The sequence below is a fragment of the Chlamydotis macqueenii genome, chromosome 1 (genome assembly GCF_036417535.1).
Source record: "Chlamydotis macqueenii isolate bChlMac1 chromosome 1, bChlMac1.mat, whole genome shotgun sequence".
NCBI classification, from domain to species: domain Eukaryota; kingdom Metazoa; phylum Chordata; class Aves; order Otidiformes; family Otididae; genus Chlamydotis; species Chlamydotis macqueenii.
The window spans coordinates 189,946,195-189,959,528 of record NC_141556.1 but is presented as its reverse complement, the minus strand read 5'-3'; the positions used below and the strand labels follow the sequence as shown (position 1 = coordinate 189,959,528).

The window sequence follows — 13,334 nt, the reverse complement described above, 5'->3', positions numbered from 1 at the left end:
AAAGCAATGAACGGCCAATCTGCCATGAGGTGAGGGCAGTATCTGCAGCAGCCACTTATGTCAAACATGTTACTGCCAATTAATGCAGGGTGGTATTAACTGAAACCGTGCTCTCCAGCATCAAGCCTTTTCTCCTTGAATTTCTTTCCTGACTGTGAGTTTGATTTAAAGTCAGGTCTTCAAAAGTCAGTCAATAACAGATGGTTAATCAATTCTAGCAGTGCACGCTATGAAATGGTAACGGTCAGCAATTGGTGAATTAACAATTAATGTCTTTCCAGAAATACCTTTCCCGGTACCCATATAGCATAAGGTGGCTTTTTTCCCCAGTTAAATATTAAGGAAAAGATGTTTGCTTCAAAGAAACAAAGTTAACTTCACAAGATCAGGATACTTCTTCTGAATTTCTTCTATTATTCCAGATAAAAGTAAAGAACATTAAAACAGTGCTCTCTAGGATATCTGAACTACGGAGATGCCTATAAAGCCCTTCTACAGCATAACGAAAAGCATAAATATCTTGGTATGTGCAGCAATCCTGAAGAGTAAAGAAGAAAAGAGTGCAAAAAATCAGATTTTCCCAGAAAGTGAATATAATGAATAGTTTTCTTTATATACACCTTTTAGGCTAGTTACTTTGTAAGGATTTTTGGTGCCCTTCTCTGTTATTTAGCTGAGTAGGACTTTGAATAAAAAGCCACCGGAGACTACACTTTGCGCATTTTTCAAGCATGAATAGCGCAGCAGGTTGCACCCAGAAAACCAGCTATGTGCTTACATCTTGGCATGTTAGACAAGGCACAGCTTTTACTTCTTAGCAGACCTCATGGGGCCAGGATGAAGGATTTGTCAGTGTAGGCTGAAGCTGTGGCTACATGAGACTACAATGCTGCGCAAGAGTACTGTGGTACCTTCAGTGGAAAGCTCTCATGGACACTGGGAAAAACCTACAGTAGCACGGATCTGAGAGTGAGCTCACTTATCATAGAAAAGAGCTGTAATTATGATTAAAATAGATGGCTAATGGCATCTGATCTGAAACTGTGCTATTTCACATTGCACTCCTGAGTGCAAGAGAGGGCTGTGACTATGAAGAATGTGGGGAAATTTTTCTGGGACTGATTACACAGAAGGATTCATGGTGTGGGAGAGTGCCAGCATTTTGCTTTTTTCTTAGGATTTAACATCTCCATCAGAGACAAAATGGAGATGCTGGGTATCCTGTCAGCTCCTTGCCACTAGTAGGTTTCAGTGTGCTTCCTCACAGCTTGGAGGTGGTGGACAGTAGGATTAGCAGGACCATAAGCTCCATAGCACCACTCAGTCCAAGTAGGGCATCTGGCAGGCTCAAACCTAAGAGGACAATGTTGCCATCTCCTAAGCTGTGGGGCATGACCTGAGTTTCTCATGGGTAACAAGGCTGTCCCAGCCTGCCACAAAGACAGGGAAAATCTATAGCCATTGAGCCACTGGGTCACACTTGACAGCCTCCCAGTTCTGCACTGGGAACACGGCTTGTGTCACCACAGTGGCCATGGAGCACAGGGGACAATGGAAGGAAACAAAAAACTTCATTCTCCTTGCTCTCCTATTCCAGCCCAGAAATTGAGAAGTTCTTTAAGAAACACTTGGACCTGGGATCATCCAATCTAACATCTCAACGAGGTGCCTACATTAAGACCATCCAGTAATCTCCACTCACAACCAGTGCAAAGCAGGTAACAATCCTGCTTGCCAAAATTGTTTTCTCTCACGACCTCTGGTGGTGTCTGCTTCTAACCACAGGTCCAGAGCATGCCTACAGAAGGCGACCACAGTTAATTTAAGAGAGGTTGAAGAGATCTGGGTGCCAGGGTCCAGAGTGTCTGCTTTGCTCACAAGTGTTGAGCATGCACATACAACAAGCCTGCACAGAAATGCTGCTGCTGCACAGCTTTCTTGTAATCTTTTTCCTTAAACACTTAAAACTGGGGATTTCCCAGGTGTAGGAATGATAGGCTGCCCCAAGAGAAAATGCTGATCAAGATACACAAATAGAGGTGGCTGCTGGAAAGATCTCCTTCCCGCAGAATAGCTGAGGAAGGGAGGAGAATCGCTAATGCCATTAGTGAATGTGAAAAACAGCTGTATTCTGTTTAAGTAAGTACGGAGGACAACATGTCCTCAGTGGTTTTCTATCCTAATTCGGGCAATTTACTCAAATGTATTTTTACCACCTTTTATGCACAGTGACATACTTGTGTATTAGTACCAGAACGGACAGCTAAAGTCATACTGCATGCACCGCACTGCTGACAGTATGGGGGCAAGAGGTGACTTGGTCTGAGTTTCATAATCCAGTCTGAATATGTAATTCCACCATAGATACTACGAAGACATAAATAAGGCCTCAAACATGAAACATTGCATTCACAAACTTACTTTTCAGAATAGAACTCTGCTTTAAATAGTAGGTTTTTCCCTTTAGATTCCTCTCTCCTCCAGCTTAAATTTAGATTATTATCAAGGAGGCAAGCCTGACAATATATTAATATAAATCATGAGAGAAAAAAAGACAGAAAATATTGCTTAACTGTAACATAAATTAACAAAATTTAATAAACTCTATTTTATCAAAGAATATTGACTTTTGAAGGGTGGTATTTACAGCTATTTGGACTGGATGCATTTTCAATTCATCTCAAGGCAGATGTCTTTTTTTTTCAGATAAAACTTTTTAAAGAGAACTCTTTTGCAGGAGCAAATAAAACTGGTGTTAACAAAGTGTTATCCATAGACTATTTCTGAGTGTGGATTTCAGAAACTGACATAAATATTAGAAATTTTTGAGAGCTGTAAAATATCTGACAGTCAGTAGAGTGCTGGACAAGACTACCTTTAGAGATCCCTTACATTTTAAATTATTCTATGATTTTTAGTAAGCTTTAGTACCAAATTAAATTTCTGAATATGGTTGAAACAACTCTTAGTGAGCAGCTTATCTCCAAAATACTCACCTTTACAAGTTCCATGACAAGGTACAACTCAGTTGGCATGTCCATCTCCTCAATCAGAAGTACAATATTGGGATGCTTGACTCGTCTTAAAATTGATACCTCATTTTGGATCATGTGCTCCTGCCACATAAAAGAAATTTTTAATGACTATGAGTTGCTGGGAAAAACTGCCACCTGCATTGTACAGCGGAAAATGCAGAGAAATGGGACCTGCATGTCTTCAGAGTTTTTTAAAAGGTAACAGACGTGCCCTCCAGCGACATGTAAGGAACACATCGAGAAACAACATCAGTGTGACAACTGAAAGAAGAACAGAGAGTAGAACATAGAAAAAGAAATGGAGGAAAATACATGTTTCTGATGCAGAGAAAAGTTAAATATGGAAGCTCCTAAAATTTTTCTCCAATGCAGAATCTTTCAATTTAAAAATATGATAGCATCCTCTCAGAAAATCTTTTGGTATAGATTTCAAAAGCAAACAGAAATTCCCTTACTATAAAACTGATATCAATTTGGTTAACCTTGTATACTGTTTAGACATACTGACTGGTGTTGCTACAATTATTAGTATTATTTTTTTCTGTTTTCTATAACATCTGGGATTCTGAAAGCTAGGGGACATAATTACAGGGCAAGAAGCAAAGGGAATGAGTGCACCCACACATAACCAACCAACTGGAGAATGAACACACACATCTAGAAAGGCACATTGCAGCCTTTTATACTGATACTCCAAGGGTCTCCCAGAGGGCAGGCAAAGGCTTCCCCCAAAAAGATTCTAACACTTGCCAGGAAGAAGACAAATACCAACAGCTTCAGAGTGATCTCTCATAAAATGTTTCTTGGAAAAAAAAATATTTTGGTTTAATTTAATTTTTTTTTTGTACTTACTTTTCCTCGACATTTACTTTTTTTTATTATTTTCAGAGCATATTCTCTACCAGTTGATCTAAGGAAAGAAAAAAGAAAAAAATGTATGTTCAGTTGTACTGAATATTTCTCTCAGACAAGTTTATATTTGTCAATTGAGCACAATAGGTCTGGGCAAGAATTCTATCCAAGTATTTGTTTTGTCAAGAAATGAAGCTTGGATCTGTCTGGAATTGTGAACTTGAGCCAAATTTATTGAATATGTGTGCCTGAGGAAAAAGCATTAAGCATTTTTTAAAAAAAAATGTAGACATTTCAATGTTTGTGAAACAAAATCACTTGCATTTTTCATTTTGTAGTATTATTTGTCATTTTTTTTCTGTAGTTTTATGTAAAAATATTATATAGTACTTACAGATCCAAATCTTCCAAAAACCAAAAGGTTTTGTTTTCTATTAAACAAAAAATTTTTTTACTTAAAATGAAAATTTACTCGTTTTATCTTAGCATTCGCAACTGCTAAGATTAACAAGCCAGTCCTTTGAATAATGTTTAATGTATTCAGTAAGTATATGATACCTAGCAGAGTTAAACATGATGTTTATGGGACAGAACATGAAAGGTTCTGGAGACAGTAAGAAATTATAAAGAATTAGTTCAAGATGAGAGCACATTTCCTTTTGGGTGTGTTTTTTTTTTTTATAAAAAATTACATAATATTTATCAGTACCACAAACATAGATATTTATTATATAGAATGCTAAGACAGAAAACTAAGCTTGCAGAGAAGTGCACAATATCAACTTGTTTCTTAACCAAGTTACAAAACCAAAAGATGGCTGTAAGAACAGTATCAGGGAGCTTTGTTCACAAACTCTAGTTTCATGATAAGGTTAAATGAAGAATGGACAATATAAGAAAAAACTCTTACTGAAATGCTATTGGCTTGTAACAAAAATCTAGTTTACAGAAGTCCAATATATTGCACATGTTCGGTTAAAAAATAAAGAAAAAAAAATAACCTCTCAGGCATATGGGGTGATTTTTTTTCCGTCTTCATTTAGTAAAACATAGTTAAATTGATACATTACTTTGACATACATTAAGCTAAATAGAGAAATGAATGTGCCTAAAACTGCCCAGTCTGTCAAGCAGGACATACAAAGTGAGTCATAAACTGAAAGCACTGCATTAAGAAAATGATTGGGCATTTTCATAGTCATATTTAAGCATGGAGACCTCATCTGGCAATGATATACCACGAGGTATTAACTTAAGTGAAAATGAGGACTTCAGTAAAAAGAAAAAAAAACACCAACCCAAATTATTAATTCTGTTTGAGTTCCCAGGTCAGCAGGGAGCAAAGACAGTCTGTATTAGTCTGCATTAAGACAACAATTAAAAGACTGCAAAGAAATCACACTGGATGACGACATTTATGACTTGGATAAAATATACAGTATGGGTGGTCAAGACTTCAGCAAAAAAAAATTAAAAACTTCTCATATCTGTACTCCCCACAAAGGGGTTTAATGCTACAGCCCCTAGAAATGGGCCACACTCCCCGTGGGGTGCCCCTTCCCGGTGCTGCTGGTTGGATGCCACAGTCCCAGCTCAGTGAGGGGACAGGCAGAGATACAGACACTATTTTTGGAGAATGGAGGGAGGAGGTAGGAGAAGGAATATTAGAAATTAGGATATCTGGGGTTCAAACTCAGACCAAATATGCCCTCTTTCAATAGAAGTCAAGCTGCTTGGTTGCCCTAGGAATGCTTCCTTTCTGTCATGAGAAAGGAAATTGATGGTTTTTGTTGGCCATGGGAGACTCCATGTACTCCAAAACACTGGGAAATCTGAGCTTGTGAGGAAATGTCAGAACTTGGAAGTATCTGAAAGTTAAAAATGAACACATATAAAAACACCATAGGACAAATTGCGCATACGATGGAGCAGATATGTAACGAGCAGATGACAACTCTGACTGCTCTTTGTTTTGGTAAAAAGAAAATTAAGGCTAAGATAATGCAAATCCTTCCCCCTAAAAAGCTGCAGAACCACAGGCTGTCAGCAGCGCTGCAACTTACACACTCGCCAAAAAATACGCACAGCCGTGCCAGAAACTCACAGTGAAACAAGCATATCACCTCTCACCTACGACTCAACCCAAACAATAAAAAGGTGCCACACGAAGTAGGAAACACATTACACCTGGATAAAAGTCTGGACCTACAGCACTAATGCAGGGCATGGAGTTAGAGCTCTAGTTCTTAACAGGGCTGCGTGCCACGCTCCCTGGCTGTTTTAACCTTTTGCGAAGTTCACGGAGACTTCCACGGCATTGGAGACAAAAATCTATCTCCTTTGTGTGTGCATTAAATGTATTTGTTGGGTGTGCATGTGTGCGTGCCCGTGCATGGGCATCAAGATGCACAAAATGGGATTTAGAAGTCCCTACATGAAAATTTTGAAAATTGTTTTTGGTTTCTATTTGGACTGTTCATTGCCAGAAGAAAATGCCTGTGAATACATCTGACGCATCAGAGCTGTTAACCAGTGCGCATGGCCTGGTCTCCACAGCTACAGAGAAGAAGTATCCATGTGATCACTGAAGATGTGTAACAAGACCCATTCCTACTTGCTTAACACCTCTTGGCGCTATTCCTTTGAAGTCTAATGCACACAGGAATTGTAGGTCAGAAGAAAGTGGAAAAGTCCTCTGTCCCAAGTATCACCCCATCAATTCTGGCTCTGCAAATGATGGACATATCAGATTTTGAAGTGAGGTATTTTCTGCTTAGAAAGACTGTGAAGAATGTTTTTGAAGGGGTTTTACATGTACTGGCTTTAATTTACCCTCCGAGCCTTTAATTTCTCCTTCCACACTTGTGATGGCAAGAGTATACTGCTTTAGAAGCAGAAACTAACAGAAATAATTCTACTTTAATTTTCAAGCTCTCCCAAAGTAGTAACTCTCAGATATAAATGGGATCTATGGAACAGTATGGCTCAGAGACCATAAGAGTATGTATCTGGGAATACCTGAGTAATCATGCTGTTTGAGCACATATTCGCTAGATACATCATGTTATCGGATACTTCTGGGACCAGGAGGATAGACAAGATGACAGGAAACAGTTTTCATTTAAGCTTTTGAGGATATTGTAATCAGTATTACTTTTAGGTGTGGTGGGACCTATTTTTAATTTTGATCATTTCTTCTCTCTCAGCTTGAGAAGAGTTGTAAAATGCACACTAGCACATTTAAACTGTCTCTCAGCACAACTGGCATTTTCAGTTGAATGACAGTGTATCAAAACCTCAACCTTTTTTTTTTTATTTTGCCTTGCAATCTGTTTCTCTCAGACACTACTCACTTTACTTTTAGCTTGCCTTTTTCTCTTTTCTTAGTTACGTGTTTTCACCCACGTTTTTCATCAGTCATGCCCCCTCCATAGGGTTTTACAGTGCTTTCTTGATTTCATATTGTTTTGCTTTGCTTCCTTTAGGTTTCCATATTCCCCAGTCTAGTGTTCAGACCCTGGGGTTTGATCTGAACAGCTGTCACTCTCCAGATGATCAGCTTCACCATGAACTCACTCTGACAGAGCTCTAAAGGCCTCACAAGAGCTTTGGCCAAGTCCCACAAGCGCACTGTCGGCTGATAGAAAATCCACTCTTCTTCCTCCTTTCCCCAACAGCTGTCTCCATGGTCTCCAACTTGCCAGGCTCTTTCAGATGCAGAGTGGGATCTGTCTTTTTCCAAAGAGACTCTAGTGTAAAACCAGCCAAGCTAATTTATCATGATCTGCCACAAGATCTAATCTTGACTTACTCTCCAGGGTTAAAATCACATTCTTTCAGGCTAAAGAGCAAAAGTTCGTTCTTTGAGCCCAAAGTCAGGTTATAGTCTTCTGTAAGAGTCTCCTCTCTAGTATATGGTAATAGGGGATATAACACTTCACTTGTGGAATTTCATTATCAGACCATGACATCTCTATTGTTCTTTCTTTTGGACATCTCTAGCTCTGGCAGTTTTCTGCCTCCTCTGACACAAGCGATCTTACCATCATTTCACATACAGGTACCTTCTGTCTTTTTTACCCCATATTCTCCTGTTCTTAACAATACCACCAAAAGGTACCTGCAGTTCTGCTCAGAGCAGCTATCTTTGTTCCCTATTTTTTACACTCTCAACGTTGGGTAAAGCCAGTTAAAGCCCAGTTCATGACCTGCCTCACCAGACTTACAAACTGACACCTGAGCTACTCAACTTAGACACTTTCAGCAACACTGACATTTGAGGTGATTTGTGACTTCTCTAACCTGGAGTGGATGTCTAAAATCAGTCTTTAAGGGTGACTGTTCTCTCCTCTTAACAGTAAAGGGCACTGAAGAAGCCAGATTTTGACGTCTGCAGTGCAGGCTCTTGAAGTTGGATGGAGCTCATACAATGGAATAAAGCAGGCAAGCAGGAGACAGATGCCCATTTAATGAAAGATAAACGTGGAAGAAGTTATTCCACAGTGTCAGATGGCAGACTAGATGGATCCAAAGTCAGCTCTTTGTGCTCACCACCATCACTATATCGCACATACAAAACTTCCCGATATCTTCACAGAGTGCTTCTACATGTGAAATGTTTCAGCAGTCTAATGTAAAGGGAGAGTTGCAAGAGTATACTGCAAGAAAACATGTTATTTCAGTAAAACGAGAAAGATTCAACACAAAGAACTGGTACAATAACGTGGAGTGCAGTAGGAAAAAAATATAAAGCCCACAAAGCATTAAATTCATGGATTGTCCCTTCAACTCACTCTTTTTTTTTTTTTTTTTCATATGAGAGAGCATTAGTCTAGTTTTTCCATCTGGCAATGAGACATTACCTTATTACACATGTCCTAGGTCCTACAAATAAAGACATGATCTCGAAAAAGCATGACATTAATGATTGCTTTTACAGTAATAAGCATATTATCCTTCTCACCTTTCTATACACTCCTTCACAATAGCAAAATTTCCATCTCCTATAGTCCTTCCCACTTTATATCGCTCTGCTATCGATGCTGGAACCTGGAAACCTTCCTCCAACACTTCTGAAAAAATCATTAGTACATTTTTATTGTTAGTGAAGGAAACACAGATGTTGCACATAACATGCATTTTAGGTCTACGGTTTAGGAGCCTGGAAACCATTCGGAGTCAGTATCTCACTTACTGTACAGTGAAACCATGCTGCTGACATTGTATATACTCAACAGGTTTCACACAGATACAATAATGAAAAATAAGACTTCTGGGGGCTCAAACATACCACCATTCGAGTGTTACATAGTTTACCATTCCCATTGCAATATGCCCCCAGGACAAAACCAAAATTGTATTTTTTTAATTATGAAAAGGCCTCTGTGATCTGCACAAGCGCAGACCAGCCTCCAAAAGGGTTGGAACTCCTTGACACAGCATGATTAAATATATGTACCAAAGAAGTCCAACACTCAAGCACTTATTTTATTACATCCTGTAAACTGAGACATCCATAAAACTCCTCATGTGCTAAGTGCTAGTTCTCCCCCTCCCCCAATATTAAATATTTAGTTTTTAAACAAATGTTCTCAATAATACTACCTCGCATGCAACCTGGGTACCAGATGTTTAGGTAAAATTGCATTACAGAGTGCCTAAGCATAAGAAAAGTTTGTAGTTTCATGTGTTTTAGTGCTCATTCATGTACCATTATTTTTAAATGTATTTGAAATAGCGTGTTACAAATACCTAACATGCCTCTAAAAGCTGACTGTAAACTGCAGCTGATACAAACTACTATAAAAGTATCGTAACGCTTAAAAAAATGCCTCTCAGAAATGTGGCTTGAATTTACACTCTTTAAGACAGTGGTTTTAATGGTATCTTTATCTGTCCTTTGTTCCAGCTCAGTATTAAAAGTGAATGTTACGATACATGGAGGCTGGGGTTTGCCTGAACTCACGGGCAGCATGAAGAGCGACTGTCAGACCGGAGCATAGACACACACTTATGTCTACGTGCGCGTAAACTGGCTGTACTGGAGCAGACACCCTCTGACACAACTTGCTCAAAGCCTTAGTACAGGGTGAGAGTAATCATTTTTGAGTAAAGACCCAGGACTGCAATATGCTCTTTAGTACCCTGACAGATGAGGCAAAAAATTAGTTAAACAATCCAGTCAGCACTGCGTCACCTGCAGAATTAACATCTCGAATATCCTGCAACAAACCCACCTCTGAATAGGGATGTCCAGATCAAATCTGATCCGGAGTGAACCTAACTGTTTTGCTAAGACTGACAAGCCTCCTCAAGGAGAGTCATCCAGCCCGCAACGCTCCCACCTTCTCCAGCAGGAAGAATGACTCATTTCCTACACAGCTGCTGTTATCACCACTTTGACTGCTTTGAAATGTCAGCCTTCAAAGGTTACCTTCTGCAGGTCCATCATTTTCATCCATAGAGCTGCAAACTTTGGTGGATGCTAATGAGGTAGAGGAGCCACTGTGTTGGGAGCTCTGGAAATGGAGAGACACAAATGAAAACAGATGATTTTTAAGGAGCATGAGTACCTGCAGCACGTTCCTGCTGGACACATATCCCAGAGGGGTTTCAGTGTTCCCTGTGTAAAGTACCCATTTGCTTTGGTGGAGGGATACATGGATGCTTGGGAAGAGTCCGTTTTTCCACTGAAATTAAACTTTTGGTACTCCTGTGTAAATGGAGATACCCCCGATCCATCATCTGCAGCAATGCTTTTACATATGGTCCGTTAGTTTCTCCCTACTCCACACACATTTTGGCAGGGAAGACTGAGGAGCTATATGCCCTCTGCAGGCAGGAGACTGTTTTCTCAATGACATCGTTAACCCAGAAGGCACTAGAAGCACGAACGTCTGTTTTGACTGACGTTGGCTTTGTTACAGGCAGAATTCCTCACTTTTGCAAACCTCCCTCTGGCGAAATCCTTCCTAGTTGTGCTCTAGAAAGGAGAAATCATTATGGTAATGTATGGGGAAAAGAAAATGTCAGGGTGAATAATGTTTACTTTTTTGGAAAAGCATTTGATTGGGTATAGTGCACTTCAGGCATGAGTCTATACCTCAGTTTTAAGTACTTGCATGGCAAATGTCTACATTTGCCTATACATTAAAGGGGAGGAGGATGGTATCTCTATAGTCTCTAGAAGGATACTCATAGCCACCCAGCTTGGATGCCAAATGTATAGCAGGCAGGATCTCACCAGGGAAGCCTTCCACAGCACCTACCAATGTCTGTAAGCTACGTATGGACTTTAGGCTTGTACTTTAGAAAGACTTCACAGACGTATGAGATGATGGATTAGATTTCACCCAAACCTTTAATCCTGAGCTGCGTAATGATTATACAAATGTATCTTCAGGATTCTCCCATCTTCAAAGGAAACTAGAAGAAGCTACATATGCAAGAGTGGCCCTTCAAACTTACAGCAAAACAAGGCATTTCCTCAGGTCCTTGTGTTGCAACATAAAGGAGAAGCATTAAGAGGATTTCCAAAACTAAAACTTACTTGGGTTCACATAGCTCGCATACTGAGGGGTTACAAAGTGCTGCAGTATTTAATTATCTGCTTTAATCTGTATATTACATAAATTGCAGGCTGTACTGCATGTAACTAACACTGCCAGTTCCTTATCTGTGTTTGCAAGGTGTCTAGCTGCCCACAGTCAGGGTGCCAATCCACTTTACAAATTTAATAGAGCTTTGGAACCATCTCTCTCCTCCGCCACTGTAGAGCACAGCTGATGACTGGAGCAGGAACAACTAACGATGCAGCAGTTGGGATTTTTGCAGAGTACAGAGCCAGGGAGAAGGCAGTGAGCAGAGTTAAAAGCTGGCCAGTATGCTGAGTTCATTTGAACAGACTAACTTTTAATTTCTTCCACAATAGATTAAGGTCAGATGATTTAGACAAAGGCTGAACTTGGCCTATTTTTCAGTAAATAATCCCGAGAGCTTGCACATCCCAGCTACCAAGAGATCCTTTGCCTTTCTTTTTTTTTTCTTTTAATCAGCACCAGCTCGTTCTTTTCATCCATCCAAGCATTTCTTCTGAGCTTTGACCAGAATTAAAAATTCCATTAATCAGTTTTTGGACTACTTTTGCTGCTTCTTGACAACAGAAGTGAGCACTGACTGATTTTGTGCAGTTTGCTAAGATGCTGCTGCCCTTGTTTCATGATTAGGACGTGTTTCTGTATGTGCTGTTCCTGTGCTAAACTCTGCAGGGCGTCTCAGTAAAAACTTACCTCTGGTTCAGTTTTGAACAAATGAGCAGATGAGGATCAAGGTAATGGGAAAATGCTAGGAGTTCTCATGCCTGGAAAAGTCACTCTCAAAGCCTATTTTTATACACGTGTAATGAGAAAATTGTTTCCTTTACACTCTGGCTTGTGTAGAAAGAAAACAGAAAAACATGTTTTCTCTACTCATTCTGCTGTGTCTGTTTGTTTTCCTTGACCAGGCATGCAATTTCTTACTTCTTTTCCCACTACAGGGTATTTTCTTAAAGGAATTACAACTCAAATATGTTTAATATTTGTTACATATACAATTGGGAATTAATCTTTACAACATTTAAGGGGTACAACACAAAAACGTTAGTGCTAGATTATCTGTAGATTATCAAACAACTAATTATTCAGTTTTTTGCATTTTACATAGCAAGATGACACTTTTTGGCAGATGTTAAGTCAAGCACTGCTGACTACGCACCGCTGCAGCTTTCTTTAGCAGTTTGACGGTCTCTTTCCAGAGTTCCGCACTCATTGTTCTCATTCGTGAGAACGGGAGATGTGAAAATCGAGACCTAACTTGGTGGCCACATCTTCTCAGAATGGGTGTCTAGAGAGACTCAGATTTCTGCTTGGGAACCTGATTTCTCAAGAAGCCTCAAGCCGAGGTTTAGCTGAGAATTGTGACTGCTTGGTCGTTCCAAAATTAGACTCCTCTGAGGGCTCACTTCAGCAAGTGTTTCACTTTAAATACAAATATTCTTAATGGCCTACACATGACTAAAATTAAATTCACTCCTAAATATCTGTCTTAGGTATTGCACCCTAAATATGTATTTAGCCTGGGTCTAGTTAACAAACTGAAAAAAAAATGTGGCCCGTAGAAAATTTACAGGAAATAAAACATCAATATGAGATCAATTTTTTAAGTGCCTCAATTTCTTTTCTTATGGACACTACATAAGGATGGGAAGGCTAAGATGATGTTCATAACTGGAGAAGAACTGAAGCGATGCATCAGCAGCATATACCGTACCACAGGTCTGCAAAGAAAGCACACGGCCCCTTCGGCGACATCTGCGTGCAGAGCACCAGCGCGTGAGCAGAAGCACGGCTCGCCGGTGACAGGGAAGCAGTAGCTAAGAAGACATTTGCTAAAAATACACACTGGGAT

The 13,334-nt window shown here is 39.7% G+C and overlaps 1 protein-coding gene across 3 annotated transcripts in view; it reads right to left on the bottom strand.

Annotated features, from left to right (window-relative positions):
• The window catches only part of DCLK1 (doublecortin like kinase 1), a 257,253-nt gene that overhangs the window by 39,326 nt on the left and 204,593 nt on the right, over positions 1-13,334 (bottom strand). For all 3 annotated transcript variants that reach the window (XM_086771976.1, XM_086771974.1, XM_086771975.1), the window contains exons 7-10: positions 10,321-10,405; positions 8,851-8,959; positions 3,888-3,945; positions 2,997-3,116 (exon numbers count right to left, since the gene is read on the bottom strand). In XM_086771976.1, coding sequence (XP_086628102.1) covers positions 2,997-3,116; positions 3,888-3,945; positions 8,851-8,959; positions 10,321-10,405 — 372 coding nt within the window. The remainder of the gene's footprint in view (positions 1-2,996; positions 3,117-3,887; positions 3,946-8,850; positions 8,960-10,320; positions 10,406-13,334) is intronic.